Genomic DNA, 25,901 nt, shown 5'->3' with positions numbered 1-25,901 from the left:
TTGGGGGAGGAGGGCTGGACCCTCCACGGTCGAACGTGGCCCTGGGGCTCCCTGCTCGCTCCCAGCTCGCTCCCAATCTGGCCCGGTCCTGGGCCCTTCTAGCCAAAGTGACCTTATGGGGACAGGGTCCAGGGCCGGAGGGGGTCGGGAAGCTGGCCCTGAAGACCGCTTGGAGGTGGCCCGCCACCACGCCATCCCTGGCTCTGCTCCTGCTGAGGTGGAGAGCTCTGGGAGGGCTCACCCGGCGGAGTATCGAGGCTGGCCGGGGCTCCTGGGCGAGGAGGGGCAGAGGGGCTGGGCCTTTGGGGTTGAGGGGGGAAGGAAGGCGCGGCCCAAATTATATCCACGTTGGTAGGCCCGAGCATCCGCGGTGGGGCTCCCTCTGCCCGCGCGGTGGAAATCCAGCCGAGCGTGAGCGTGGCCGCATCTGTGTGAGCGTAAACACGTGTGCGAGGCCACGTCTGCATGGCCGTGTGCGTCTGGGTGGGTTTGATTTGCAGGGAGGGGGCCGGGCACAGGGCTGACTGCGGGTCAGGGGTCAGTGACCTTTGGCTCTTGGGAAGATTTTGTCGACTGTGGTGACTTTTAACAAATAAATTATACTATCCGGGGCGGCGTGCAGTCTGTCTGTCCTGCACAGGGCTGGGACGGTGCGGGGAAGCGGCCGAGAGTGCGGGCCTCGGGGATGGGAAAGCGGTTTCGTCGGCTGGGATGGGAAAGTTGTGGGGAGGAGTGGGTTTGGGGGGAAAGATGAGGAATTGTGTTTTACACCTGTTGAGTTGGAGGCGTCACCGAGCAGAAACAACCCCGAGTCAAGAGAAGATGCGGGATTGCAGGTGAGATGAGCGGTCGGGGCCGGAGAGGCGGATGTGGGAAAGCCGTCCGAGCGAGAAGGGGAGCCGGAGGCGGAGGAGAGAGAACCCTCAGAGGGCGAGGTTGAAGACAGTGGCGAGGGAGGGCTTTTAGGAGGGAGAGGGGCAGAGGCACAGGTGGAGGGGGTGAATCTCCTCTCGGGAAACAGCCGAAGGACGAGGAAACAACCGTTGAACGTTGGATCGGTCAACGGGATTTATTGAGCGCTTACTGTGTGCCGAGCACTTGGGAGAGTGCAATAGAACAAAGTGGGTAGACACGCTCCCTGCCCACGGTCTAGAGGGGGAAGGGGTGATGGGGGGATTTGGGCGTGTCCATCACCGTCGTACTATACTCTCCCCAGTGCTCGGTACAGTTCCCCGCCCACAGTAAGTGACCAATAAGTACTATTGATTGACGGATTGATTCCGGCCCGTTGGCTTTGATTTTACCCCCAGAGTAGTTGGCGAGGCCCTTGGGAGTTTGTGATGGGGGGGGAGGTTGGGGGCTCGAGTTGTATTGGTGGCAGGGGGTTGTGGACTCGCGGGAGGGGTCATGCAGAAAAACAGCTGGGTTACAGCGTGACTGGGCTACCCTGCCCTCCTGCTTAGCCTGGGAGTCCCAGGAGGCACAGGGACTGTGTCCAAACGGATCATCTTCTACCAACCTGGTGCTTAATACAGTGCTTGGGACATAGCAAGGACTTAATCCCGTAATTATTTTGAATTATTGTAAGGGTGTGAGTCAGCGGCAGGAGAAGCTGGGCCAGAGTCCGGGTTTCCAGCCACGACCAAAGAGGCCTGGGTTCAAGGGCGGGGAGAGAGCGGTGTCGGGGGAAGTGCCACGGGCATCCTCCTTTTCCTTTTCCTTCTCCTCCTCCTCCCCCGTGGGCCCGCAGAGGCCCGAGCCAGGGCAAAGATCCTCCGGCGGGATCCGCCCGGGGCCCGTCCTGCTGGAGAGGATGGGGCCGGGCTTGGCGGGGTGGCAGAAGAGCAGGACCGGGGGACTCCCCGGACCCTGGCCCTCGGGGGTTGGGGAGGAGAGCGGGGCAGGCTGGCGCCAACCTCCCGTCTTTCCTGGTTGGCAGGCAGCGGGCCGGAGCCGGGGTAGACTTCCCGCTGCCGCCGCGCCGAAGTCCGGAACGCGCGGGGTCCTCGTCGGGGCGAGCGGTTCGAGGGCCTGGCCGTCCTCCGGCCGGGGGTCAGAGGTCAGCGGCTCCCCCGGCGCCGGGCGGGAAGGGGCCGTCCGGCCCCGGGAAGCTGTCGTCGGTGTGGGAGCGCGTGCTGTCCTCCAGGGCCGGGGGGTCCGGGCCTCCCGCCCGCCACCACCGGCGGCCCCGGCGGCGCTGCCGGTCCCGGAGCTCGGCGTAGGAGCGGGAGAAGGTGTGGAAGATGGAGGTGACGGGGAAGGCCATGAGCAGGATCCCGCTGAGGATGCTGCTCAGGGCCACCACCTGCCCGGGGAGGCTGCGGGGCACCATGTCGCCGTAGCCCACGGTGGTCATGGAGATGACGGCCCACCAGTAGCTGCTGGGGACGCTGGTGAAGTCCTGGCGGGCGCCCAGCTCGCTCTCGGCCAGGAAGACGAGCGGGGAGAAGAGGGCCATGGCCACGCAGAGGAAGAGGAGCAGCAGGCCGAACTCGCGGGCGCAGCGGCGCACCGTCAGCCCCAGCGTCTGCAGGCCCAGGGAGTGGCGGGCCAGCCGCATGACGTACAGGATCCGCAGGGCCCGCAGGAAGCGCAGGACCAGCCCCACCCGCTCCAGGGACTTGTTCCCGCCCCCGCCGGGCGGGGGGCCCGGCCGGGGGCCCCCCGAGGCCAGGTCCACCAGCAGCGACACGTAGAAGGGCAGCAGGGCCACCATGTCGAGGAGGTTGAGCGGCGTCCGCAGGAAGGCGCATTTGCTCTCCGCCTGGAGGGAGCGCAGCAGGAACTCCAAGGAGAACCAGGCCACGCACACCGTCTCCAGCACGAAGATGTTGTGGCACCTCTGGGAGCACTCGCCCTGGAGGCCCGCGGCGGCGGGGTGGGGGGGGACACACAAGACCGGGGGGCCGCGTCACGGGCGGGCCCTCCCGGACCGCGCCCTCACGCGTGCACGCCTCTCTCCGGGTCGAGGGGCACGCTCACGTCCGCGCGCTCCGCCTCACCGCCTCCGGGAGGCCTTCCGTGACTAGCGACCCTCGGGTACCTCGGCACCTCCGTGGCGATCACACCGCTGACTCCCATTATTACGGAATTTTTTTTTTTTTAATGCTCGCTGTTTCCTCTCCCGGTTGTCTGTTTTCCCTCCTGTTTCCAATGAGCACAGGAGAACTAACGGCGGTATTTGTTTCGTGCCTACTACGGGCGAGGCACTGTGCTACAAGGGTAGATACGACATAATCTTAGACTGTGAGCCCACTGTTGGGTAGGGACCGTCTCTATATCGTCATCAATCGTATTTATTGAGCGCTTACTACGTGCAGAGCACTGTACTAAGCGCTTGGGAAGTACAAATTGGCAACATATAGAGACAGTCCCTACCCAACAGTGGGCTCACAGTCTATATGTTACCAACTTGTACTTCCCAAGCGCTTAGTACAGTGCCCTGCACACAGTAAGCGCTCAATAAATACGATTGATTGATCGATAATCGGGTTGATCGCGGTTCCTGTCCCCCTTAGAGCCCGGAGTCCTGATCCCCATTTTACGGATGAGGAAACCGAGGCACAGAGAAATTAAATGACTTGCCCAAGGACACACAGCAGAAAATGTGGCAGAGCGGGGATTAGAACCCAGGTCCTCCGACTCCCGGGACCTGTGCTCCTTCCACGAGGCGAAGCTGCGTCCAGTCTGGGTTTGCCGGGGGGAAGAGAGCTGTTGAAGAGTCTTGAAGCCAAAGGTAAGGAGGGTTTGTTTGATGTCGAGAGTGATGAGCGGCTGATGATATTAACAATAATAATAAATTGTGGTATTTGCTAAGCGCTTACTAGGTGTCAGGCGCTGGGGTAGATACAAGATAATGGGATGAGACAGTCTCCGTCTTTGTTTTACGGATGAGAAAACTGAGGCCCAGAGCGGTTAAACGACTCACTTTTAGACTGTGAGCCCACTGTTGGGTAGGGACTGTCTCTATATGTTGCCACTTTGTACTTCCCAAGCGCTTAGTCCAGTGCTCTGCACACAGTAAGCGCTCAATAAATACGATTGATGATGATGATGACTTGTCCGAGTTCACGCAGCAGGCAAGTCGGGAATCTGGGATCGGAACCCGGCTTGGCCCAGCGGACAGCACCCGAGCCTGGAAGTCAGGAGGACCCGGCTTCTAATTCCGCTTCCGCCACTTGTCTGCGGTGTGACCTGGGGCAGATCACTTCCCTTCTCTGTGCCTCGGTTACCTCACCCGTAGAATGGGAATGAAAACCGTGAGCCGCACGGGAAACGCGGACTGCGTCCAACCTAATTAGCTTGTAAAGACTGCGAGCTCGGTGTGGACGGTAACGGGTCTGTTGTTACATTGTACTCTCCCAAGCGCTCAGTGCAGTGCTTTGCACGCAGCGAGCGCTCAATAAATGTGACTGAATGTATATACCCAGCATTTAGTAGCCCCTGGCACTGAGAGAGTGCTTAACAAATGCCAACGAAAAAAATCCCCAGGTCCTCTGATTCCCAAGCCCCCCTAGGCCCCGCTACTATTGGAGAGTTTTGAGGAGTGGAGAGAAATGTTGCTTAGTGATGCTTCAGGAGGGTGATCTGGGCAGCGAACGGTGTATGCTGCCAACTTGTACTTCCCAAGCGCTTAGTACAGTGCTCTGCACACAGCAAGCGCCCAATAAATACGATTGATGATGATGATACGGGCCGAAGGGCGGCGGGAGGAATCGAGGACAACACACCAAGGTCACGGGCATCTGGGCCCAGGGAGGAAGGTGACACGGACGGAACTCGGTAAATTGGGAGGAGGGGTGGGTTTAGGAGGAAAGACGATCGGAGTGGAGTGAGAAGAAGCGTCGCCTAACGGATAGAGCATGGGGCCTGGAGAGTCGGAACGACCTCAGTCCTCTTCTCTGCTCTGCCCCGGTACCTCGGTCACCTCATCCGTCAAACACGATTAACCTGATTAGCCTGTATCTACCCCAGCACTTGGAACAGTGCCTGGCCCACCGTGAGCAGTCTTACCGAACACCGTATGAAAATAAATTAAAAGGAGGTTTCCCGGAGGCGGGAGATGTCGGACTGAGTTGAGGGAGAAAGGCCGAGGTTAAAGAGCTGCGTTTGGGAATCGTCCGTGAAGACGACGCCCTCAGAGAATGAGCGTAAAGCAAGGGGGCTCAGAGGATCCCAAAGTTAAGAGGGATAAGAGGTTGAAGAAAGATCAGCAAAAGAAATGGAGAAGGAGCAGAGTTAGGGGGAGAACCAGGTGGTCTCAGGTGAAAGAGGCGATGAAGTGCCAAACGCGGCTGTCATATTGTAGTCTCCCAAGCGGTTAATACAGTGCTCTGAACTCCTCAGTAAATACCACTGTTTGTTCGGAAGTCAAGGGGAATGGGTACGAGGCAGAGACTCTTGGAGCTGCCCTTGGAGAACGCAGTCTCGGGAGTGAAGGTTTGAAAGGGTGACCGGATGGGTTGATCCTCAGGAGTTTAGGGGGAGAGGAAGTGTTATCTGGAGGGGCTGTGGGAGCCAGAGGAGGTTTTACAGTTTGGGGAAGATTGTGCTCGTTTGGAGGCAGCGGGGAAGATGCCATTGGAGAAGGAGCGGTTGAGGCGAGCAGGGATGGAGGGTCGGGGAGAGGGAGAGTTTTTAAGAGAGAAGGGGATGGGATCAGAGTCGGGAGCCTGTCTCTTGAGAAGCAGCTGGGGAGAAAGGGACAGGAGGAACAGGCAGTATGTTTTACTGTTCTCATTTTGTTTTGGATTCGCAGCTCCTCCATACAGGTGGCTAAAGAGAGCGTGCCCACCCTTCACGAGAAGGCGACTGAAATAAGGGGGATCTTTCGGAAGATGGACGGGCTGGAAGGCCGCCGCCGTTCGTGCCGGCGCGGACGGACGTGCTCTCGTGAAGGCGGGAGGAACTGCTTTTTTACAAGGTGAGGGGATGGGGTCAGAGATGCGGGAGGGAGAGAGCACTGAGAGGCAGCTGGGAAGGATGAGGGGGAAGCAGAACAGTAGACAGGCGAGGGAGAAACGTGGGAAGTTCACACCTGATGGCTTCTATTTTGCTGCCAACGTAGTTGGAAGGGAGTGTTGGAAGCAGCAGGAGATGCGGGAGGGTATTCTGGATGGGGGGGAAGAGTTGGCAGAGGTCAGCGAGGGAAGAATACAGTAGATGCTGAACTGAATCAGGGCAGTTGGAGGGAACTGGGTGGGGGAGAAGGGGGCCGGTATTAGCCACGTTCTCCGGGAGCTGGTTGAGATGAGGAAAATGAACTTGGGGGTGGGCCTGCCCTTTATTTAACAGGGAGGGATGCAATAACAAGAGATAGGTTGAGTGGGGGGGGGGGGGGGGGCGTTTAAAACACTTACTCTGCGCTAAGCGCCGTGTGAAGTTCATGAAATAGATACAAGAGAATGGGGTTGGACACAGTCCCTGTCCCCCGCGTGGCTCACAGTCTAAGGGAGAGGGAGAGCATCATCATCATCATCAATCGTATTTATTGAGCGCTTACTATGTGCAGAGCACTGTACTAAGCGCTTGGGAAGTACAAATTGGCAACATATAGAGACGGTCCCCACCCAACATTGGGCTCACAGTCTAAAGAGCAGGTATTGGATCTCCATTTTACAGATGAGGAAAGTAAGAAGTGAGAGTGACTGGCTCAAGGCCATAGAGCAGGTAAAATAGCACCCCAGGCCCTGGATCTTCCCATTAGGCCACACCGCCTCTCCCCTAGCATCCAGAGATCAAGGTGAGGGGTAAGAGAGAACGGCGGAGTCAGTCCCTTCAAAGCCCTACTGAGAGCTCACCTCCTCCAGGAGGCCTTCCCAAACATAGTAAGTGCGTAACAAATGACATTTTAAAAAACCCAAACAATCGAAAAACTTCATTCGTTCATAAACATTTGGGAGAAAAGGCGGAGGTGGGAATTGGACACAGCCTCTGCCGGGCTCCCGGGCTCAAAATAAGGCAGGTGGGGAGAGGGAGAGAATCCCCCCCCACAGTGGAAAGAGCCCGGGCTTTGGAGTCAGAGGTCATGGATTCAAATCCCGGCTCCACCAACTGTCAGCTGTGTGACTTTGGGCAAGTCACTTCCCTTCTCTGTGCCTCAGTTACCTCACGTGTAAAATGGGGATTAAGACTGTGAGCCCCCCCGTGGGACAACCTGATCACCTTGTAACGTCCCCAGCGCTTAGAACGGTGCTTTGCTCATAGTAAGTGCGTAATAAATGCTATCATCATTATTATTATTACTACTCAGAACTTGTGGTGGGGGAAGGAAATGGCCATCACCATCTCCCCGGGTGGGTGGGGAGCAGCTATGTGGATAAGCTAACCAAGCAAACAAATCAAAACCCGGAGTGCCAGCCTCCTCCCGTGCCCAGCCTCCAGACTGGCGGTGATGTCCCCTTTCTTCCCCGCTCGGGGAAAGACAGCGCAGGAGGGGACCGGCCTAGGGGCAAGAGAGGCCGCCCAAAGGACACACCGGGATGCCAATAATCGATTTCCAAGCGATCGATTCAGGGTGGGAGGTGACAACCCACCTTACGGCCGAGGAAGAGCGCGGCTGGCCGCCGCCCGTGCTCCACGGGAAGAGGAAGACTGTTCCATCCCCTCCGACGCGCGAAAACACCCCTCCCTAATTCACGTTTTGGAGTTTCCCATCAGGAAGGGAAGCGGGCCCGGGGAGGGATTCGTTGGGGAATCCGGAGTCCCAGCTGCCCCGGCCAAGTCGGACACACACGCGTTGCGGCCAGTCGGCGTCTGACAGAGCCCTTCCCTAACCTCGTGGCTGGGCACCCGCCGAGGGCTGGGCTGGGGTACGGTGCTCAATAAACACGGCTGAACGACTGGATCGCTCCAAGCGTATAAAGAGAGTGGCAGTCCCGTCCTCACGTGCCTGCCCGCACGCGTCGAGTCCCCGCCCCGGCGCCCACACTCACCCGCTCTTCCTCGGCCCGGACGTCGGGCAGGGTGCTCATGCAGAGGCCGACGGCCGTGACGGCCACGAAGCTCACGGACACGCAGGCGAAGAGCTGCCCCGGCAGCCCCGAGCGCGGGTCCTCCACCGCGGCCCCGAGCCGCTGAAGGCAGCGCTGCAGGCGGCCTTGGGCGGGCCCGGCCCAGGGGGGCGAGGGCTCGGACCCTCCGCAGCGCGCCCCTTCCGCCGCCTCCTCCCGCTCCTGCTCCTCCTCCTCCTCCTCTTCCCGCTGGCACCGGCGCAGCCGGTGCAGACAGCAGCGCTCCAGCCGCTCCTCCTCGACGCCCCAGTAGTCCAGCTCGTCCCGGAAGGCCAGGGCGCAGGCCTCCCGCAGCAGCCTCAGCTTCCCGGCCGCCAGGAAGCTCATCAGGGTGCGGAAGGCGCAGGGGTTGCGGTCGAAGAAGAACTCGTTGCCGCCGGCCTCGTAGTCGTCGCAGACGCGCATGATGTCGTCGTGGCTGCGGCAGGCCCGGAGGCGCTCCAGCCGGCCCAGCGGGCAGCGGGCCAGGCTGGCCCAGGGCAGGCTGTAGCGGACGCCCCCGACGTTGATGACCACGTGGCGGGCGCGGCCCTCACGCCGGCGGGGCCGGGCCGGGGCCTCGCCGGGCCGCAGGAGCCGGGCCTGCCGGTAGAACGAGCCCTCCGCAGCCGCCGACGGTCCGGGGCCCGAGCCGCGGCCCTCGCTGCCGGGCGGCAGAGCCATGGGCTGAGGCGGGGGCGGCCGGGGTCATAGAGGTGGCCCGGTCAGACCTGAGTTCAAGCGGACGGGCCCGGCGGGAGCCGGGAGCCTCGGGAACTGCAAGAAGCCGAGAGAGACGGTGTTAGGACCCTGGACGGGCAAGGCCGACCCACCCGGAGGACGTCTCCGCCGAAAGCTGTCCGCTCCTGCAAAGCCCAGCATCATCATCATCATCAATCGTATTTATTGAGCGCTTATTATATGCAGAGCACTGTACTAAGCGCCTGGGAAGTACAAATTGGCAACATATATGTATATATATGTATACATATATGTATATATGGTTGTACATATTTATTACTCTATTTATTTATTTATTTTACTTGTACATTTCTATCCTACTTATTTTATTTTGTTGGTATGTTTGGTTCTGTTCTCTGTCTCCCCCTTTTAGACTGTGAGCCCACTGTTGGGTAGGGACTGTCTCTATGTGATGCCAATTTGTACTTCCCAAGCGCTTAGTACAGTGCTCTGCACATAGTAAGCGCTCAATAAATACGATTGATTGATTGATTGATATAGAGACAGTCCCTACCCAACAGTGGGCTCACAGTCTAAAAGCAGGCCCTGAGGACACGCACACCCTCCTCTACACATGACTTCCCCTTTCAGCAGTCATCTCGGTGGCAGGCTCTTTGAGCGCTTACTGTGTGCTGAGCACTGGGCGCAACGCTGCAGTACACACACGAGGCTTTCTGCCATGTGGTCTAAGAGCAGGGAGAGCAGATAGGAAAGGCGCTAGCAAACTTTCTGGGCCTCAAAATGAAATCGCCGGAGATGACCACAGGGAATCATTACAGGAAAGAGGCCGGGCCTGCCAGTCAATCAATCAATCAATCAATCGTATTTATTGAGCGCTTATTATGTGCAGAGCACTGGACTAAGCGCTTGGGAAGTACAAATTGGCAACATATAGAGACAGTCCCTACCCAGCAGTGGGCTCACAGTCTAAAAGCAGGCCCTGAGGACACGCACACCCTCCTCTACACATGACCGGAGACTTCCCCTTTCAGCAGTCATCTCGGTGGCAGGCTCTTTGAGCGCTTACTGTGTGCTGAGCACTGGGTGCAACGCTGCAGTACACACACAAGGCTTCCTGCCATGCGGTCTAAGAGCAAGGAGAGCAGATAGGAAAGGCGCTAGCAAACTTTCTGGGCCTCAAAATGAAATCGCCGGAGATGACCACAGGGAATCATTACAGGAAAGAGGCCGGGCCTGCCAGTCAATCAATCAATCAATCAATCATATTTATTGAGTGCTTATTATGTGCAGAGCACTGGACTAAGCGCTTGGGAAGTACAAATTGGCAACATATAGAGACAGTCCCTACCCAGCAGTGGGCTCACAGTCTAAAAGCAGGCCCTGAGGACACGCACACCCTCCTCTACACATGACCGGAGACTTCCCCTTTCAGCAGTCATCTCGGTGGCAGGCTCATTGAGCGCTTACTGTGTGCTGAGCACTGGGTGCAACGCTGCAGTACACACACAAGGCTTCCTGCCATGCGGTCTAAGAGCAAGGAGAGCAGATAGGAAAGGCGCTAGCAAACTTTCTGGGCCTCAAAATGAAATCGCCGGAGACGACCCCAGGGAATCATTGCAGGAAAGAGGCCGGGCCTGCGAGTCAATCAATCAATCAATCACTCAATCAATCGTATTTATTGAGCACTTACTGTGTGCAGAGCACTGGACTAAGCGCTTGGGAAGGACAAGCTGGCAACATATAGAGACGGTCCCTACCCAACAGTGGGCTCACAGTCTAGAAGGGGGAGACAGAGAACAAAACCAAACATATTAACCAAATAAAATAAATAGGATAGATAGGTACAAGTAAAATAAATAAATAGAGTAATAAATATGTACAAACATATATACATATACACAGGTGCTGTGGGGAAGGGAAGGAGGTAAGATGGGTAAGAGTCGGAGGATCTGGGTTCTAATCCCGGCTATGCCACTTTGTGTGCTAAGTGACCTTCGGCGAGTCAGTTCACTTCTATGTGCCTCAGTTACCTCAGCCGTAAACTGAGGATTACGACCGTGAGTCCCATGTGGGACATAGACCGTGTCCAACCTTGTATCTCCCCCAGTGCTCAGTACAGTGCCTGGCACAGAATTAAGTGCTTAAATACGACTTTAAAAAAAATCCATACTTTCCAACTGCACGTAAGATTTCCCAACGGCTTATCCTCCATTCTTCCATTCGCAGGAGGTCCTGGGGCTGCGCCCCCACCTCTAGGAGGTGTCCAATAAATGCCACCGAAGGAACGAACGAGGCTGCTAACGGAGGTCTTGAAGTCCCAAGAGCCCCAACCAGTCTCCATGCAGACTAGGGAGGAGCACGGAAACAGGCTCCTCGCCAGGGGAGCCTCAGCTGGGGAAGCCTGCATCCTGGCACACCAGCATCATCATCAATGGGATTTATTGAGCGCTTACTGTGTGCAGAGCACTGTACTAAGCTCTTGGGAAGTACAAGTTGGCAACAATTTGTAAGCCAGCAGCTTACGTCCCCGTCCCCACACTTCTAACTCTCCCCTGTCAATCTCTCACTCTCCCTCCAGCGACCCGACAAGCCGTCTACCAGCCGACTCTCCCGCAGCGGCCCGGCACGGACCATCATCATCATCAGTCGTATTTATTGAGCGCTTACTATGTGCAGAGCACTGTACTAAGCGCTTGGGAAGTACAAATTGGCAACATATAGAGACAGTCCCTACCCAACAGTGGGCTCACAGTCTAAAAGGGGGAGACAGACCAAACATACTAACAAAATAAAATAAATAGAATAGATATGTACAAATAAATTAAATAGAGTAAAAAAAATATGTACAAACATATATACATATATACAGGTGCTGTGGGGAAGGGAGGGAGGTAAGATGGGGGGATGGAGAGGGGGACGAGGGGGAGAGGAAGGAAGGGAACCATCCGGCTCCCGACTCTCCTGTTTCCATCCCTGACTCTTCCCAGTGACCCAGCAGGGACCGTTCATCAGCCCCGACTCTCCCCTCTCCATCCCTGACTTCCCAATGTCCCAAAACACCCCTGAATGTCCCCCAGTGACGCAGAATTGGCCCACTTGTCACGGACCTTTATGTTCCCTGATCCAGCCCTCCGAGGCTGAGCATTTAAAGCTAGGTTCTCTCCGACTAAGCCCAGCCTTGCTTCCAACAATATTTCCTAAGACCTGTGCCCTCTGCGGAGGCATTCATTGTACAACAGAATCACCTAATCCCGTGGCAAACTGGAGATTGTACAGCGTGTAAAACTCAGCCGCTGGGAGCCATGGTGGAACTAATCATCTCCGTATTGATTCCTCTCTGTTCCGTTGCACAAACCAAAAACATCCCACACCACCCTGGAGATCCTTCACGAGCCCAACATTTCTGGAGGGATTTTCCCTGACCCCTCTGGTTCCGGAACGTGGGGTTATAGAAGAGCTGGGACCAGAGGGATTGGGATAAAAATACTTTTTTTTAAAATGCAATTTGTTAAGCACTTGCTATGTCCCAGGCACTGTACTAAGCACTAAGATAGATACTAGATAATCAAACCGGACGCAATCCTTGTCCCACAAAGGACTCACCGTCTTAATCCCCATTTTACGGATGAGGTAACAGAGGCACAGGGAAGTTAAGTGACTTGCTCAAGGTCACACCGCAGATGTGTGGCAGAACTGGGATTAGAAGCCAGATCCTCTGACGCCCAAGCCCTTGCTCTTTCCCCTAGGCCACTCCGCTTTTTTCTGATAAAATCTGTGGCTTTGGGCTCCTTAATTTGAGTCCCGAATACAGTATTTGGAGTTGACAATCTGACACGGAGAGAATTCAAGTGGGGAACGGAGTCTGGGTCCCCGAGGGGAAAGTTAGGGACGGAGGGGAGAGGTAGGAACGGAGAGGGGGAGAGTCAGAGCTGTTGGATGGTCCGTAATGGGTCACTGGGGGACAGTCGGGGATGGAGAAGGAAGAGTCAGGGAGGGAAAGGAAAAATCTCAGGAGGATCCTTGGCCGGACCCGGCAGCTACAGAAGGATCAAGCCTGTTGGTCACCGCTTGGCCAAGCAAAATTCTCAGTCGCAGCTGGGTCCGGGCAACTACCCCCCCCCCCCCCACCCCACCAAGTCATGACCTCCCAAGCCTGGCAAACATCGTGCCCGCCTCTCCACACCCCGACAGTCGCCCACACACGCCACCGACACCGCCCAAACGCTCTCGGCTTTTGGGGAGCTAGCTGTGGGCGGCCCGGACCCGGGCGGGCATTGGGGTACCGGCGCCGACTGACCCTGAGCTGAGGCCGGGGCGCGTGGGGGGACGACGGGGGGTTTGCTGCGCCTTGCCACTGGCCATCACTATTCAGAATTGGCCGGTTGCTCTCCGGACCTTCTCATTACCTCTGCTCCCAGAGGGCCCCGGCCCCCAATCAATCAGTCGATGGTATTATTGAGCGCTTACTGCGAGCAGAGGTCAGTCTGCTCGCCCCTTGACGCAGATCCCTTCTCTCCCCCTCCATCACGGCACCCACTGATGCCGTGATGCCTGAACCTGACCGAGAACTGCCGTTCTGGAAACCCACCGCCCACAGGGCGACGACGATCACCAGTCCCCCGTGGGCTGGGCCCGCTAACGGGCGGTCATGGCGGGTGGCCATTTTTAATGCAGGGCGCTCCTCGGTGGCATCTGCTAGCCTTTCGTGAATTGCCTTGATGTGAATAAAGAGCTCCCAAAGAAGACCCTCCCTTTCCATCTGCAGAAATTAGCCCCGTGAGAAGCTGCTGCCTCGGCTGCCACCCCAAAAGACTGTCCCTGTCACACTGGCCTCACGGCCCCTCGTGGCCCAGCAGCTGGACTTCGTAAACTCTGCCTCAACCCATTTCAAATTTCCTCTCCACGGTTCCAACCACCTCTGATGGCCCACTGGTACCCTGACCAACAGTGACCAGAAATCTGGGGGTGAGAGGGAAGAAGGAGAGACAGAGGGAGAGGAAGAGAAAAAGGGAGGCAAAAAGGGAGGGAGAGAAAGAGGGAGGGAGAAAACTAGAGGGAGGGAGAAGGGCACCCAGAATTCTCACTGCTCGTGGCCAGCAACTACAAACGGTTGGAAGACGGTTGTTCTCCTTGAGCAGAAGTATTGGGAAACTGAGGCAGATTGGAAAATAGTGACCAAATCTACGAGCGGCTCACAGTGTAAGACTGCAGTGCTGGCTACGCATCACCCTGTCAGTCAGGGAGCGGTCTCCCCTAGAGATTGAGATTTTCAAATCCAGATCTCTCTCTCCCTTCCTCTCCCACCAAGGGGGAGCCCCTCACCAGAAAGTAAACCCCAAGACACAATTATGGGTGTCTCCCCTGGGGACTGAGATTTTCAAATCCAGATCTCTCTCTCTCTCTCTTCCTCTCCCACCCAGGGGGAGCCCCTCACCAGAAAGTGAACCCCAAGACACAAACGGGTTCACATTCCATCCCTTCCAGCAGAACAGTTTGCGGGGGCGGCGTGTTTGGGAAAATCTACGTTTTCCCAGCGCTCGGCACAGGCCGACACTCTCGGTACGTACCACGGATTGACAAAACCTTGGGAAGGCCCATTCTGGCAGCTGGTCTCCCCCTCCCTCCATGAGGAACAGGCTGAAATTGCTTTCCCAATGGGATCTAGAATTCCCGTATCTCTGGTGCAGAACATTTCTGGTGATAAAAGGGACAGGAGGACAGGCCCGCTTCGTGGCCACCTTTAAACAGAGGCAGGCTCTGGGCAACCGGGTGGGCCTGTGGAGGCTTGACCCCCAGACCACATTCGGGGGGTCTGGAGGTAGCAGTGACCTCGAAGTGGGGAGCTCAGGCCAGGTGCCCCGAGCTTGGGATTCGTCCCGCTCTCCGACCCCCAACCGGACAAGCTGACCGAGACCTAGGTGACCTCCTCAGGTGGCCCCCCCGGCAGTCCCCGCTCCCTCTCGCTTCCCACTCCTTCCTCTCTGCTAGAGGGAATTTTTTACAGTCTTTGATGAGGGTGGGGATGGGGGGGAGAGCAAAATGGTCTCCACAGTTTGTGGGCCCCGGTTCTACGGGGGTGATGGGGGCTGGCTGAGAGTCAAAGCCAATATTTTCCCACACCCGTCCTGCCTCATTCCCTAGGGATTCCAAGCAGACCCAAAGGGGCTCCTACTCAACGGGTCCACCCCTCCACACGTTTGGCGGGGAGCGACCTCTTGGCTCGGAGCCTTCCTCCTGACCCGTCAGTCACGGAGGGAGATGGGTCCTCCTTCTGACTGACCCCCAAACCTTGGTGTCCCCCTCCCCAGCCCTCCCGCCAGTGTACCCCTCACCTCCATCCCGGGAAGGAGTTTTCCCTCCCAGAGGCTGCCTAATTTGACTCTCCATCACACCTTGAGCCGCCCCCAGAGACCTGGGCTAGTTCTGAACCAGCCCCCCACCCTCCCCACCTGCCCCTTCATTGTTTCCCCCTGGGTCAAGGGGACCAGCGGGAGGGAGAGACCTAATCCACCCGGACACCAGAGTCATCAGTTCACTCCTCAGGGGAGGAACCCCTCCATACGCAGCACAGGGGGTATCTCGGAGAGGAAAGTGACCGCCCCCTGCCCTCTCCCCCAACGATGGGTAGGATTCGGCCTCCTCCACAACCACATAGGCAAGACCCCCTCCTGCCCTCAGAGACTGGGGACAGGAAATTTGGGGGAGAGGGCAGGCTCGCCTAATAGCCTCCGGCTCTAGACGAGGAGGGGAGTCAAATAAGAGCGGGGATTGGGGGAGCAGTGGGGGGGGGGGGGGGCGCTTAGAGGGGAGTCCGGTCAGCGCTTGGGACAGTGCTTTGCACATAGTAAGCGCTTAACAAATACCATCGTTATTATTAAGATGGTCGTTCCCCAAGTGACAGGTCAGGAGAAGGGAGAGGGAGGAGAGGATGAAGGGGAAAGGGAGGAGGGGAAAGGAGGGGAGAAGGGGAAGAGCGGGAGAAGGGGAGGGAAAAGCCAGGGGAAGTGGGAGAGAGGGGGAAGAGTGGCAGAAGGGGAGGGGAAAACCAGGGTGAAAGTGGGAGAGAGGGGGAAGAGTGGGAGAAGGGAAGGAGGGGAAAGTGGGAGAGAAGGGGAAGAGTGGGAGAAGGGGGGGGAAACCAGGGGAAAGTGGGAGAGAAGGGGAAGAGTGGGAGAAGGGGAGGGGAAAACCAGGGGAAAGTGGGAGAGAAGGGGAAGAGTGGGAGAAGGGGAAGAGTGGGAGAAGGGGAGGGGAAAACCAGGGGAAAATGAGAGAGAAGGGGAAGAGTGGGAGAAGGGGAGGGGAAAAGCAGGGGAAAGTGGGAGAGAAGGGGAAGAGTGGGAGAAGGGGAGGGGAAAACCAGGGGAAAGTGGGAGAGAGGGTGAAGAGTGGGAGAAGGGGAAGAATGGGAGAAGAAGAGGGGAAAAGCAGGGGAAAGTGGGAGAGAAGGGGAACAGTGGAAGAAGGGGAAGGGAAAGCAGGGGAAAGTGGGAGAGAAGGGGAAGGGTGGGAGAAGGGGAGGGGAAGCCGAAATGCGCTGGGGGGGATCTCTGGGGAGGAAAGGCGAGAAGCACCCACCTGGCGGCTTTGAGGATCGCCAAGTTGGGGCCGGGGCCCGGGGAGCGGGGCCCGGGGAGCGGGGAGGGCCGGCTTTGCGTGCCACCAGCCCCACCGCCTCCCAAATCCCGCCCGCTCCTTCCTGGCTCCCTCCTGCTGCCGCTGCTGCTGCCCGGCTCCTGCTGCCCGGCTCCTGCTGCCCGGCTCCTGCTGCCCGGCTCCTGCTGCCCGGCTCCTGCTGCCCGGCTCCTGCTGCCCGGCTCCTGCTGCCCGGCTCCTGCCCAACTGCGGAGCCCCGGAGCGGCCCCCGCCCCGCAGGCGGCCAGACCCTCCTCTTCCTCCTCCCCCTGCCCCTCCCCCAGCCGCCGGGACCCCTCGGGGCCTCAGTTTCCCCCCCCCCCCCCCCCGGAAAGGAGGAGGAGGGGGCTCCGCCACTCGGCTGCTGGGGGAAGTCGCTTCCCCTCTCTGAGCCTCAGTTCCCTCCTCTGTCAAATGGGGATGAAGACTGGGAGCCCCCCGGGGGGCAACCTCATCGCCTTGGATCTCCCCCCAGTGCTTAGAACAGTGCTTGGCACACAGTAAGTGTTTACCAGATACCATTGATAATAATAATAATAATAACAATGTTGGTTTCTGTTGAGCTTACTGTTAAGCGCTTAGTCCAGTGCTCTGCACACAGTAAGCGTTCAATAAAAACGATTGCATGAACTCAGTGGCAAGAGCCCGGCCTTGGGAGTCGGAGGTCGTGGGTTCTAATCCCGACTCCACCACTTGTCAGCTGGGTGACTTTGGGCAAGTCTCTTCACTTCTCTGGGCCTCAGTTCCCTCCTCTGTCAAATGGGGATGAAGACTGGGAGCCCCCCGTGGGACAACCTGATCGCCTTGTATCTCCCTCAGCGCTTAGAACAGTGCTTGGCACAGAGTAAGCGTTTACCAAATGCCATTATTATTATTAAGCGCTTAGTACAGTGCTCTGCACACAGTACGCGCTCAGAACAGTGCTTGGGACGGAGTAAGCGTTTACCAAATGCCATCATGATTATTAAGCGCTTAGGACAGTGCTCTGTACACACAGAAAGCGCTCAATAAATACGATTGCATGAACTTAGTGGCAAGAGCCAGGGCTTGGGAGTCGGAGGCCGTGGGTTCTAATCCTGGCTCCGCCACTTGTCAGCTGTGTGACTTTGGGTAATTCGCTTCACTTCTCTGGGCCTCAGTTCCCCCCTCTGTCAAATGGGGATGAAGACTGGGAGCCCCCCGGGGGACAACCTCATCGCCTTGGATCTCCCCCAAGCGCTTAGAACAGTGCTTGGCACAGAGTAAGCGTTTACCAAATGCTATTATTATTAAGCGCTTAGTACAGTGCTCTGCACACAGTAAGCGCTCAATAAATACGATTGCATGAACTCAGTGGCAAGAGCCCGGGCTTGGGAGTCGGAGGCCGTGGGTTCTAATCCTGGCTCTGCCACTTGTCAGCTGTGTGACTTTGGGTAAGTCGCTTCACTTCTCTGGGCCTCAGTTCCCCCCTCTGTCAAATGGGGATGAAGACTGGGAGCCCCACGTGGGACAACCTGATTGTCTTGTATCTCCCTCAGCGCTTAGAACAGTGCTTGGCACAGAGTAAGCGTTTACCAAATGCTATTATTATTATTAAGCGCTTAGTACAGTGCTCTGCACACAGTATGCACACAGAACAGAGCTTGGCACGGAGTAAGCGGTTACCAAATGCCATTATTATTATTATTATTATTATTAAGCGCTTAGTACAGTGCTCTGCACACAGTAAGCGCTCAATAAATACGATTGAATGAATTTAGTGGCAAGAGCCTGGGCTTGGGAGTCGGAGGTCGTGGGTTCTAATCCCTGCTCCGCCACTTGTCAGCTGGGTGACTTTGGGCAAGTCGCTTGACTTCTCTGGGCCTCAGTTCCCTCCTCTGTCAAATGGGGATGAAGACTATGAGCCCCACGTGGGACAACCTGATTACCTTGTATCTACCCCAGCGCTTAGAACAGTGCGTGGCACATAGTAAGTACTTAACAAATACCATTATCATTATTATTATTATTAATAATAATAATAAAAAGGGGTTTAAGACTGGAAGCCCCACGTGGAACAACCTAATTAGTGGAAAGAGCCCGGGCTTTGGAGTCAGAGGTCATGGGTTCAAATCCCAGCTCCGCCACTTAGCTGTGTGACCTTGGGCAAGTCACTTCACTCCTCTGGGCCTCAGTTCCCTCATCTGTAAAAGGGGGATGAAGACTGTGAGCCCCCCGTGGGGCAACTTGATCACCTTATATCTCCCCCAGCGCTTAGAACAGTGCTTTGCGCATAGTAGGTGCTTAATAAATGCTATTATATTATTATTGTTATTATTATTATTGTTATTATTATTATTATTATTATTATTATTATTATATCTGCCCCAGCGCTTAGAACAGTGCTTGGCACATATAGTAAGCACTTAACAAATACCCTCATTATTATTATTATTATTATTATTATTATTATTATTATTATTATTATTATTATTATTACTCTGGGGACAGAAGCGATTTTAGTGGCCAAAATTTTGGCCACTGGGTTCTCCCCAAGATGACACCCTTGCAGCAAAACTACTTAGCGCTTCATCCCCGTCCCCCAAAAAGGGGCCCCAACCCCTTGTCTGCTGTGTGACCTTGGGCAAGTCACTTCACTCCTCTGGGCCTCAGTTACCTCATCTGTAAAATGAGGGTTGAGCCCGTGAGCCCCATTTAGGACAGGGACTGTGTCCAACCTGATGCCCTTGTATAATAATAATAATAATGATGGCATTTATTAAGCGCTTACTATGTGCAAAGCACTGTTCTAAGCGCTGGGGAGGTTGCAAGGTGATCAGGTGGTCCCACGGGGGGCTCACAGTCTTCATCCCCATTTTCCAGATGACGGAACTGAGGCACAGATCGTATCAATCGTATTTATTGAGCACTTACTGTGTGCACAGCACTGTACTAAGCGCTTGGGAAGTACAAGTCGGCAACACATAGAGGCAGTCCCTACCCAACAGCGGGCTTAAGTGACTTCATCATCATCAATCGTATTTATTGAGCACTTACTATGTGCAGAGCACTGTACTAAGAGCTTGGGAAGTACAAATCGGCAACATATAGAGACGGTCCGCACAGAGAAGTGAAGTGACTTGCCCAAAGTCACCCAGCTGACAAGTGGCGGAGCCGGGATTTGAACCCATGACCTCTGACTCCAAAGCCCGGGCTCTTTCCACTGAGCCACGCCGCTTCCCTTCTATCTCCCTCAGAGCTTAGCATATAGTAAGCGCTTAATAAATATCATTATTATTATTAATTAAATCCCTTATCCTGGGGAACCCTCACCCCCGCGACCCTGGCTGGGACCCGAATGGGAAGTTTTTCCATCTTCGAAGGTGGCGTTTGCCTTCTTGAAATTTGCCTTCCTTGCAAGCATGCAGGCCGTAAACTCCCCATTTAAACCTTTCTAGTATTTATGAGGAAACCATTTGTATTTTTAAATATGTAGATCTGACAGGCAGTGAGTCGGCATCGCGCTTAGCTTCTGGCAGGCCTTTCACTTTTGACAAAAATCTCAGATTCATTTATAAGGCACAGGCCTCCTCGGTGGGGATTTGAAATTCCACGGGGATTATTCATCACACGCAGGACGAGTTTAAAAACAACCCGAGACAGCCGAGCGGTGTTCGGAAACCGGGCTGCGGGTTACCTTCCCACTTGGGAAAGGAGAGACAAGCTTTCTGCCGTTTCCAGGGCGGCTTAATGATAATAAAATAATAATAATGATCATCATCATCAATCGTATTTATTGAGCGCTTACTGTGTGCAGAGCACTGGACTAAGCGCTTGGGAAGTCCAAATTGGCAACATCTAGAGACGGTCCCTACCCAACAGCGGGCTCACAGTCTAAAAGGGGGAGACAGAGAACAAAACCAAACAGCATCATCATCATCATCAATCGTATTTATTGAGCGCTTACAGTGTGCAGAGCACTGTACTAAGCGCCTGGGAAGTCCAAGTTGGCAACATATAGAGACGGTCCCTCCCCAACGGCGGGCTCACAGTCTAGAAGGGGGAGACGAACAACAAAACAAAACATATTAGGGACTGTCTCTATATGTTGCCAACTCGTACTTCCCAAGCGCTTAGTACGATGCTCTGCACACAGTAAGTGCTCAGTAGATACGATTGATTGATTAACAAAATAAATAGAATAGTAAATGTGTACAAGTAAAATAGAGTAATCAATCTGTACAAACATATATACAGGTGCTGTGGGGAGGGGAAGAAGGGTGGGGAGGGGGCAGGGAACGTTTCTTCTAATCCAACTTGTACTTCCCAAGCGCTTAGTACAGTGCTCTGCACACAGTAAGCGCTCAATAAATACGATTGAATGAATAATTCTGTTGTACTGGACTCGCCCGGGTGCTTAGTGAACGCCCTGCAGTCACCAGGCAGCCGGCACAGTGCTTTTCCCACAGTAGGCCCTCAGTACGACGTCCCACCCCCAGCAGGGGCCCAGCGCAGCGTACCGCACATGGTCAATGCTCAAATAAATACGACTGGTTGATCTGGGAGCAGTCATAGCAGGGACCATAGCCCCATTTTATTCATTCATTCAATCAATCAATCAATCGGATTTATTGAGCGCTTACTGTGTGCAGAGCACTGGACGAAGCGCTTGGGAAGGACAAGTTGGCAACATATAGAGACGGTCCCTACCCAACAGTGGGCTCACGTTTATTAAGATTTTGCAGATGAAGACACTCCCACTCAGCCGGGGCAGAGCTGAAGGTTTTCCTCCCCCCAAAAAACACACACTCGCACACACACACACCAAAAAAACCCATACACAAACACAACCCCCCTCCCGCCCCCGCCAAAAGGGTGCACATCTCTCCCACTTCAGTTGTTGCTGGCGATTTTACGGACGATTTCCCTGAGAAGCGTTTTAACTCTCCTTTCTGCTTAACCTCGAGAGGGTTGATTTGCTTTCCCCCCGCCTCGTGTTCATTCACTCATTCAGTAGTATTTACTGAGCGCTTACGGTGTGCGAAGCGCCGTGCTAAGCGCTTGGGAGAGTCCAGACTGTGACCCAGCTGTTGGGAAGGGACCGTCTCTATATGTGGCCAACTTGGACTTCCCAAGGGCTTAGTCCAGTGCTCTGCACACAGTAAGCGCTCAATAAATACGATTGATTGACTGATTGATTAGTCCAGTGCGCTGCACACAGTAAGCGCTCAATAAATATGATTGAATGAATGAATACAGTGTTGAACTTGGACATTTCAGCCTTGGTGGAAGGGATGGCAGGGGCTTCCCAAAGCCTGGAGCAGAATGACAGGAACACCCATGTCCCCTCCTCCTCCTCCTCCTCCTCCTCCTCCTCCCTGGAGCCTGGGAGCTTCAACACCTGCACTGATGGAGCACCTACTGTGTGCAGGGCACTCTAACAAATAGCCCCTCCAGCGCTTAGAACAGCGCTTGGCACATAGTAAGCGCTTAAAAGACTGTGAGCCCGCTTCTAGATTGTGAGCCCGCTGTTGGGTAGGGACCGTCTCTATATGTTGCCAACCTGCACTTCCCAAGCGCTTAGTCCAGTGCTCTGCACACAGTAAGCGCTCAATAAATACAATTGAATGAATGAATGAACAAATAGCCTGATCACCTTGTATCCCCCTCCAGCGCTTAGAACAGTGCTTGGCACATAGTAAGGGCTTAAAAGACTGTGAGCCCGCTGTTGGGTAGGGACTGTCTCTATATGTTGCAAAAGTACTTCCCAAGTGCTTAGTACAGTGTTCTGCACACAGTAAGCGCTCAATAAATACGATTGAATGAATGAATGAATGAATGAACAAATAGCCTGATCACCTTGTATCCCCCTCCAGCACTTAGAACAGTGCTTGGCACATAGTAAGCGCTTGAAAGACTGTGAGCCCGCTGTTGGGTAGGGACCGTCTCTATATGTTGCCGACTTGTACTTCCCAAGCGCTTAGTCCAGTGCTCTGCACACAGTAAGCGCTCAATAAATACGATTGAATGAATGAATGAATGAATGAGTGAACAAATAGCCTGATCACCTTGTATCCCCCTCCAGCGCTTAGAACAGCGCTTGGCACATAGTAAGCGCTTAAAAGACTGTGAGCCCGCTGTTGGGTAGGGACCGTCTCTAGATGTTGCCGACTTGTACTTCCCAAGCGCTTAGTCCAGTGCTCTGCACACAGTAAGCGCTCAATAAATGATGAGCTTACAGTCTCGAGGGCCCTGGATGCGAGGCAGGGAAGGCTGAGGTGGTGATCCTGTGTTTGCAGGAAAATGTCAGCCTTAGCGGAGTGCTCCGCAGGCAGTAAGTGCTCAATAAATACAATCAAATGAATAATTCAAATCTATTCTACAGGTGGTGAGGCCAGCCCTTGCCTCAGCTTTGCTTCTCAGGGACGGGCTGATTGGCGCCAATTCATTCATTCATTCAATCGTATTTATCGAGCGCTTACTGTGTGCAGAGCACTGTACTAAGCGCTTGGGAAGTACAAGTTGGCAACATCTAGAGACGGTCCCTACCCAACAGAGGGCTGGGCGCTGGCCGGATAGGACCCCGATCTTAGCCACCACAGGGACAGGTAAAGTCAAGGGGGAGAGGGTGGGCGAGCGGAGGCTGCCATCATCATCATCATCATCATCAATCGTATTTATTGAGCGCTTACTATGTGCAGAGCACTGTACTAAGCGCCTGGGAAGTACAAATTGGCAACATAGAGAGACGGTCCCTACCCAACAGTGGGCTCACAGTCTAAAAGGGGGAGACAGAGAACAAAACCAAACATACTAACAAAATGAAATAAATAGAATATGTACAAATAGAGTAATAAATATCATCATCAATCGTATTTATTGAGCGCTTACTATGTGCAGAGCACTGTACTAAGCGCTTGGGAAGTACAAATTGGCAACATATAGAGACAGTCCCTACCCAACAGTGGGCTCACAGTCTAAAAGGAACATATGTATATATGTACAAACATATATACATATATACAGGTGCTGTGGGGAAGGGAAGGAGGTAAGATGGAGGGGATGGAGAGGGGGACGAGGGGGAGAGGAAGGAAGGGGCTCAGTCTGGGAAGGCCTCCTGGAGGAGGTGCCAGTGTGGTTCTTTCCCCCGGCCGAACCAGCAAGGCCTGGACAGGTTTCCTTTCGGCCCTCCCTGGGGCCTGTTGAGATGACCCAAAGTCCACAGTGTAAGTCCTTACAGATCCTGAAAAATAAACGGCAGGGCTCACTCTCAAGGGCTGAGGCTGTCCATCAGGAAACCTCCCGGGAGATTAGGTAGCTTAGCGCTTAGTACAGTGCTCTGCACACAGTAAGCGCTCAATAAATACGATTGATGATGATGAGGTAGCTGATCCTTCCGGGGGAGAAAAAAAAAAATACCAGCCAAATGAAATAAACTCTCCCTGTCTGTTCCTATTCATTTGGAACAAAATGATCACAGCAGGAGTTTCAGACCCACTTAATTACCGTCTTGTGGATTCTGATCTTCTTTTATTGATGGGTGGCTCTGGCCCTTGAAAGATCACCCCCACCGGCTCCATTCCCCCTCATACCCCCCGAGTTCCCGATTCCTCCATCCCCCAACAACCCCTTATTTATTGAGCGCTTACTGCGTGCAGGGCACTGTACTAAGCGCTTGGGAGAGTCTAATATAACAGAGTTGGGAGACTCTTTCCCTGTCCACAGTGAGCTTACGGACTAGCTGGACATCTGATGAAGATACCGGCCCAGCCGGGGACTGCCGATCCCAGGGCTAGTGGGGGATCTGAAACCTTCACCAATGGCCCACGTGGGAGCTTCAGGCATTTTCACAAATTCTGCAACGGTGGGGATCTCCTCCTGCCCGAGCATCTCAGAATCCGGGGTTGCCTGCTGCCATGAGGCCCTGCTGAGAGCTCACCACCTCCAGGAGGCCTTCCCAGACTGAGCCCCTTCCTTCCTCTCCCCCTCATCCCCCTCTCCATCCCCCCCATCTTACCTCCTTCCCTTCCCCACAGCACCTGTATATAGGTATATATGCTTGTACATATTGATTACTCTATTTATTTATTCTACTTGTACATATCTATTCTATTTACTTTATTTTGTTAGTATGTTTGGTCTTGTTCTCTGTCTCCCCCTTTTCGCTGGGGGAAAGAACCACACTGGCATCTCCTCCAGGAGGCCTTCCCAGACTGAGCCCCTTCCTTCCTCTCCCCCTCGTCCCCCTCTCCATCCCCCCATCTTACCTCCTTCCCTTCCCCACAGCACCTGTATATATGGATATATGTTTGTACATATTTATTACTCTATTTATTTATTCTACTTGTACATATCTATTCTATTTATTTTATTTTGTTGGTATGTTTGGTTTTGTTCTCTGTCTCCCCCTTTTAGACTGTGAGCCCACTGTTGGGTAGGGACTGTCTCTATATGTTGCCAATTTGTACTTCCCAAGAGCTTAGTCCAGTGCTCTGCACATAGTAAGCGCTCAATAAATACGATTGATGATGATGATGATGATGAAAGGGAGGAAAAACGGCAGATTTTATCCCCGCCGCGGTGAGGCCTGGATTCAGGCAGCCTCTATCTAGCAGAGATGGCAAGGAGCCAAGACGGTGGCGGACACTGGGGTCGTGATGGAAGCCTCCCCGAGTGGGGTGGGTGGGGGCTATTTCTTTGGCCTTCCGAGCTGACTCTCGTCACGGTGTGTCCTGTTCCTTGCCCGAGGCGACGTGGTGAGGGGGAAACGGGAAATACCACTGTTTCTTGGTATTCTGCCATCCTCTAGGCCCTGCCCCCCACCCTCTGTCTCCCCCGACCCCCTCTTCTCCATCTCTCTATCCCTATCCCACTCTTGCATGTGGTGGTTTTTCTTTCCCCCCTCTCTCTCCTGATCAGCAGCATGGAAAACCTCCAATCCACCATCTGGGATAAATAACCCTAACAAGTTGCTGCTCTAGAGAGAAACAGCTGAAAAGGGGGAGAGGAGGCCCGGCTGTTACAAAGAGACTAAATATTTTGCTGCCTCTGAGCTCCAGTTTCTTCATCCAGAAAATGGGGGGGGGATACAGGTTTCCCAGGTTCCCCCTTCGCAGGTTTCCCCCTTTTAGACCGTGAGCCCACCGTTGGGTAGGGACTGTCTCTATGTGTTGCCAATTTGTACTTCCCAAGCGCTTAGTCCGGTGCTCTGCACATAGTAAGCGCTCAATAAATACGATTGATGATGATGATGATGATGAATACCCGCTGCTCGCCCTCCCCCTTGGATCCTGAGGCCCCTTTGGGGCAAGGCCTGGTCTCATTGCTCCTAATTGACCCCAGACCTTGGCCCCTCGCACTTCCCAGGGGAGGGGCTACTTACCTCCACCGGAGGCCGAGGAACGGCAGACTGGTCGGAAGGCACCTCCAGCTTGGCTTTTCGGGTTCTGGTCGGTGGACGTTCCCGCAGCCGACGTCACCCGGCCCTCCCTCTCAGATCCGCAGCCTCGGTGCCGCCGGGAAACCGGGCCCGCCCACACGGGTCGGCTCAGGAGACGGGGCCAAGGTGGGCAGTGGGCGCCACGGTGGCCCCGGCCTTCCTGGAGATTAGAGCTG

The 25,901-nt window shown here is 54.9% G+C and overlaps 1 protein-coding gene across 1 annotated transcript; it reads right to left on the bottom strand.

Annotated features, from left to right (window-relative positions):
• Positions 1 to 1,043: 1,043 nt before the first annotated feature.
• KCNG2 (potassium voltage-gated channel modifier subfamily G member 2) lies at positions 1,044 to 25,859 on the bottom strand. Its single transcript, XM_038770861.1, has 3 exons — positions 25,669 to 25,859; positions 7,935 to 8,768; positions 1,044 to 2,857 (listed from the first exon to the last, which is right to left on the bottom strand). The coding sequence occupies exons 2-3, from the start codon at positions 8,673 to 8,675 to the stop codon at positions 2,054 to 2,056; spliced, it is 1,545 nt and encodes a 514-aa protein (XP_038626789.1). The 5' UTR covers positions 8,676 to 8,768; positions 25,669 to 25,859; the 3' UTR covers positions 1,044 to 2,053.
• Between the last annotated feature and the right edge of the window lie 42 nt (positions 25,860 to 25,901).

This window comes from Tachyglossus aculeatus, chromosome X2 (assembly GCF_015852505.1).
Source record: "Tachyglossus aculeatus isolate mTacAcu1 chromosome X2, mTacAcu1.pri, whole genome shotgun sequence".
In the NCBI taxonomy this organism is placed as follows: Eukaryota; Metazoa; Chordata; class Mammalia; order Monotremata; family Tachyglossidae; genus Tachyglossus; species Tachyglossus aculeatus.
Note: the sequence above shows the minus strand (reverse complement) of the source record. Positions and strands in the feature narration are given on the sequence as shown.

Coding starts and splice junctions, on each gene's coding strand:
- KCNG2 (XM_038770861.1), bottom strand. CDS start 8,675: ATGGCTCTGCCGCCCGGCAGCGAGGGCCGCGGCTCGGGCCCCGGACCG. Junction 2,858..7,934: donor TCCGGGCCGAGGAAGAGCGG/GTGAGTGTGGGC, acceptor GCGGGCCTCCAG/GGCGAGTGCTCCCAGAGGTG.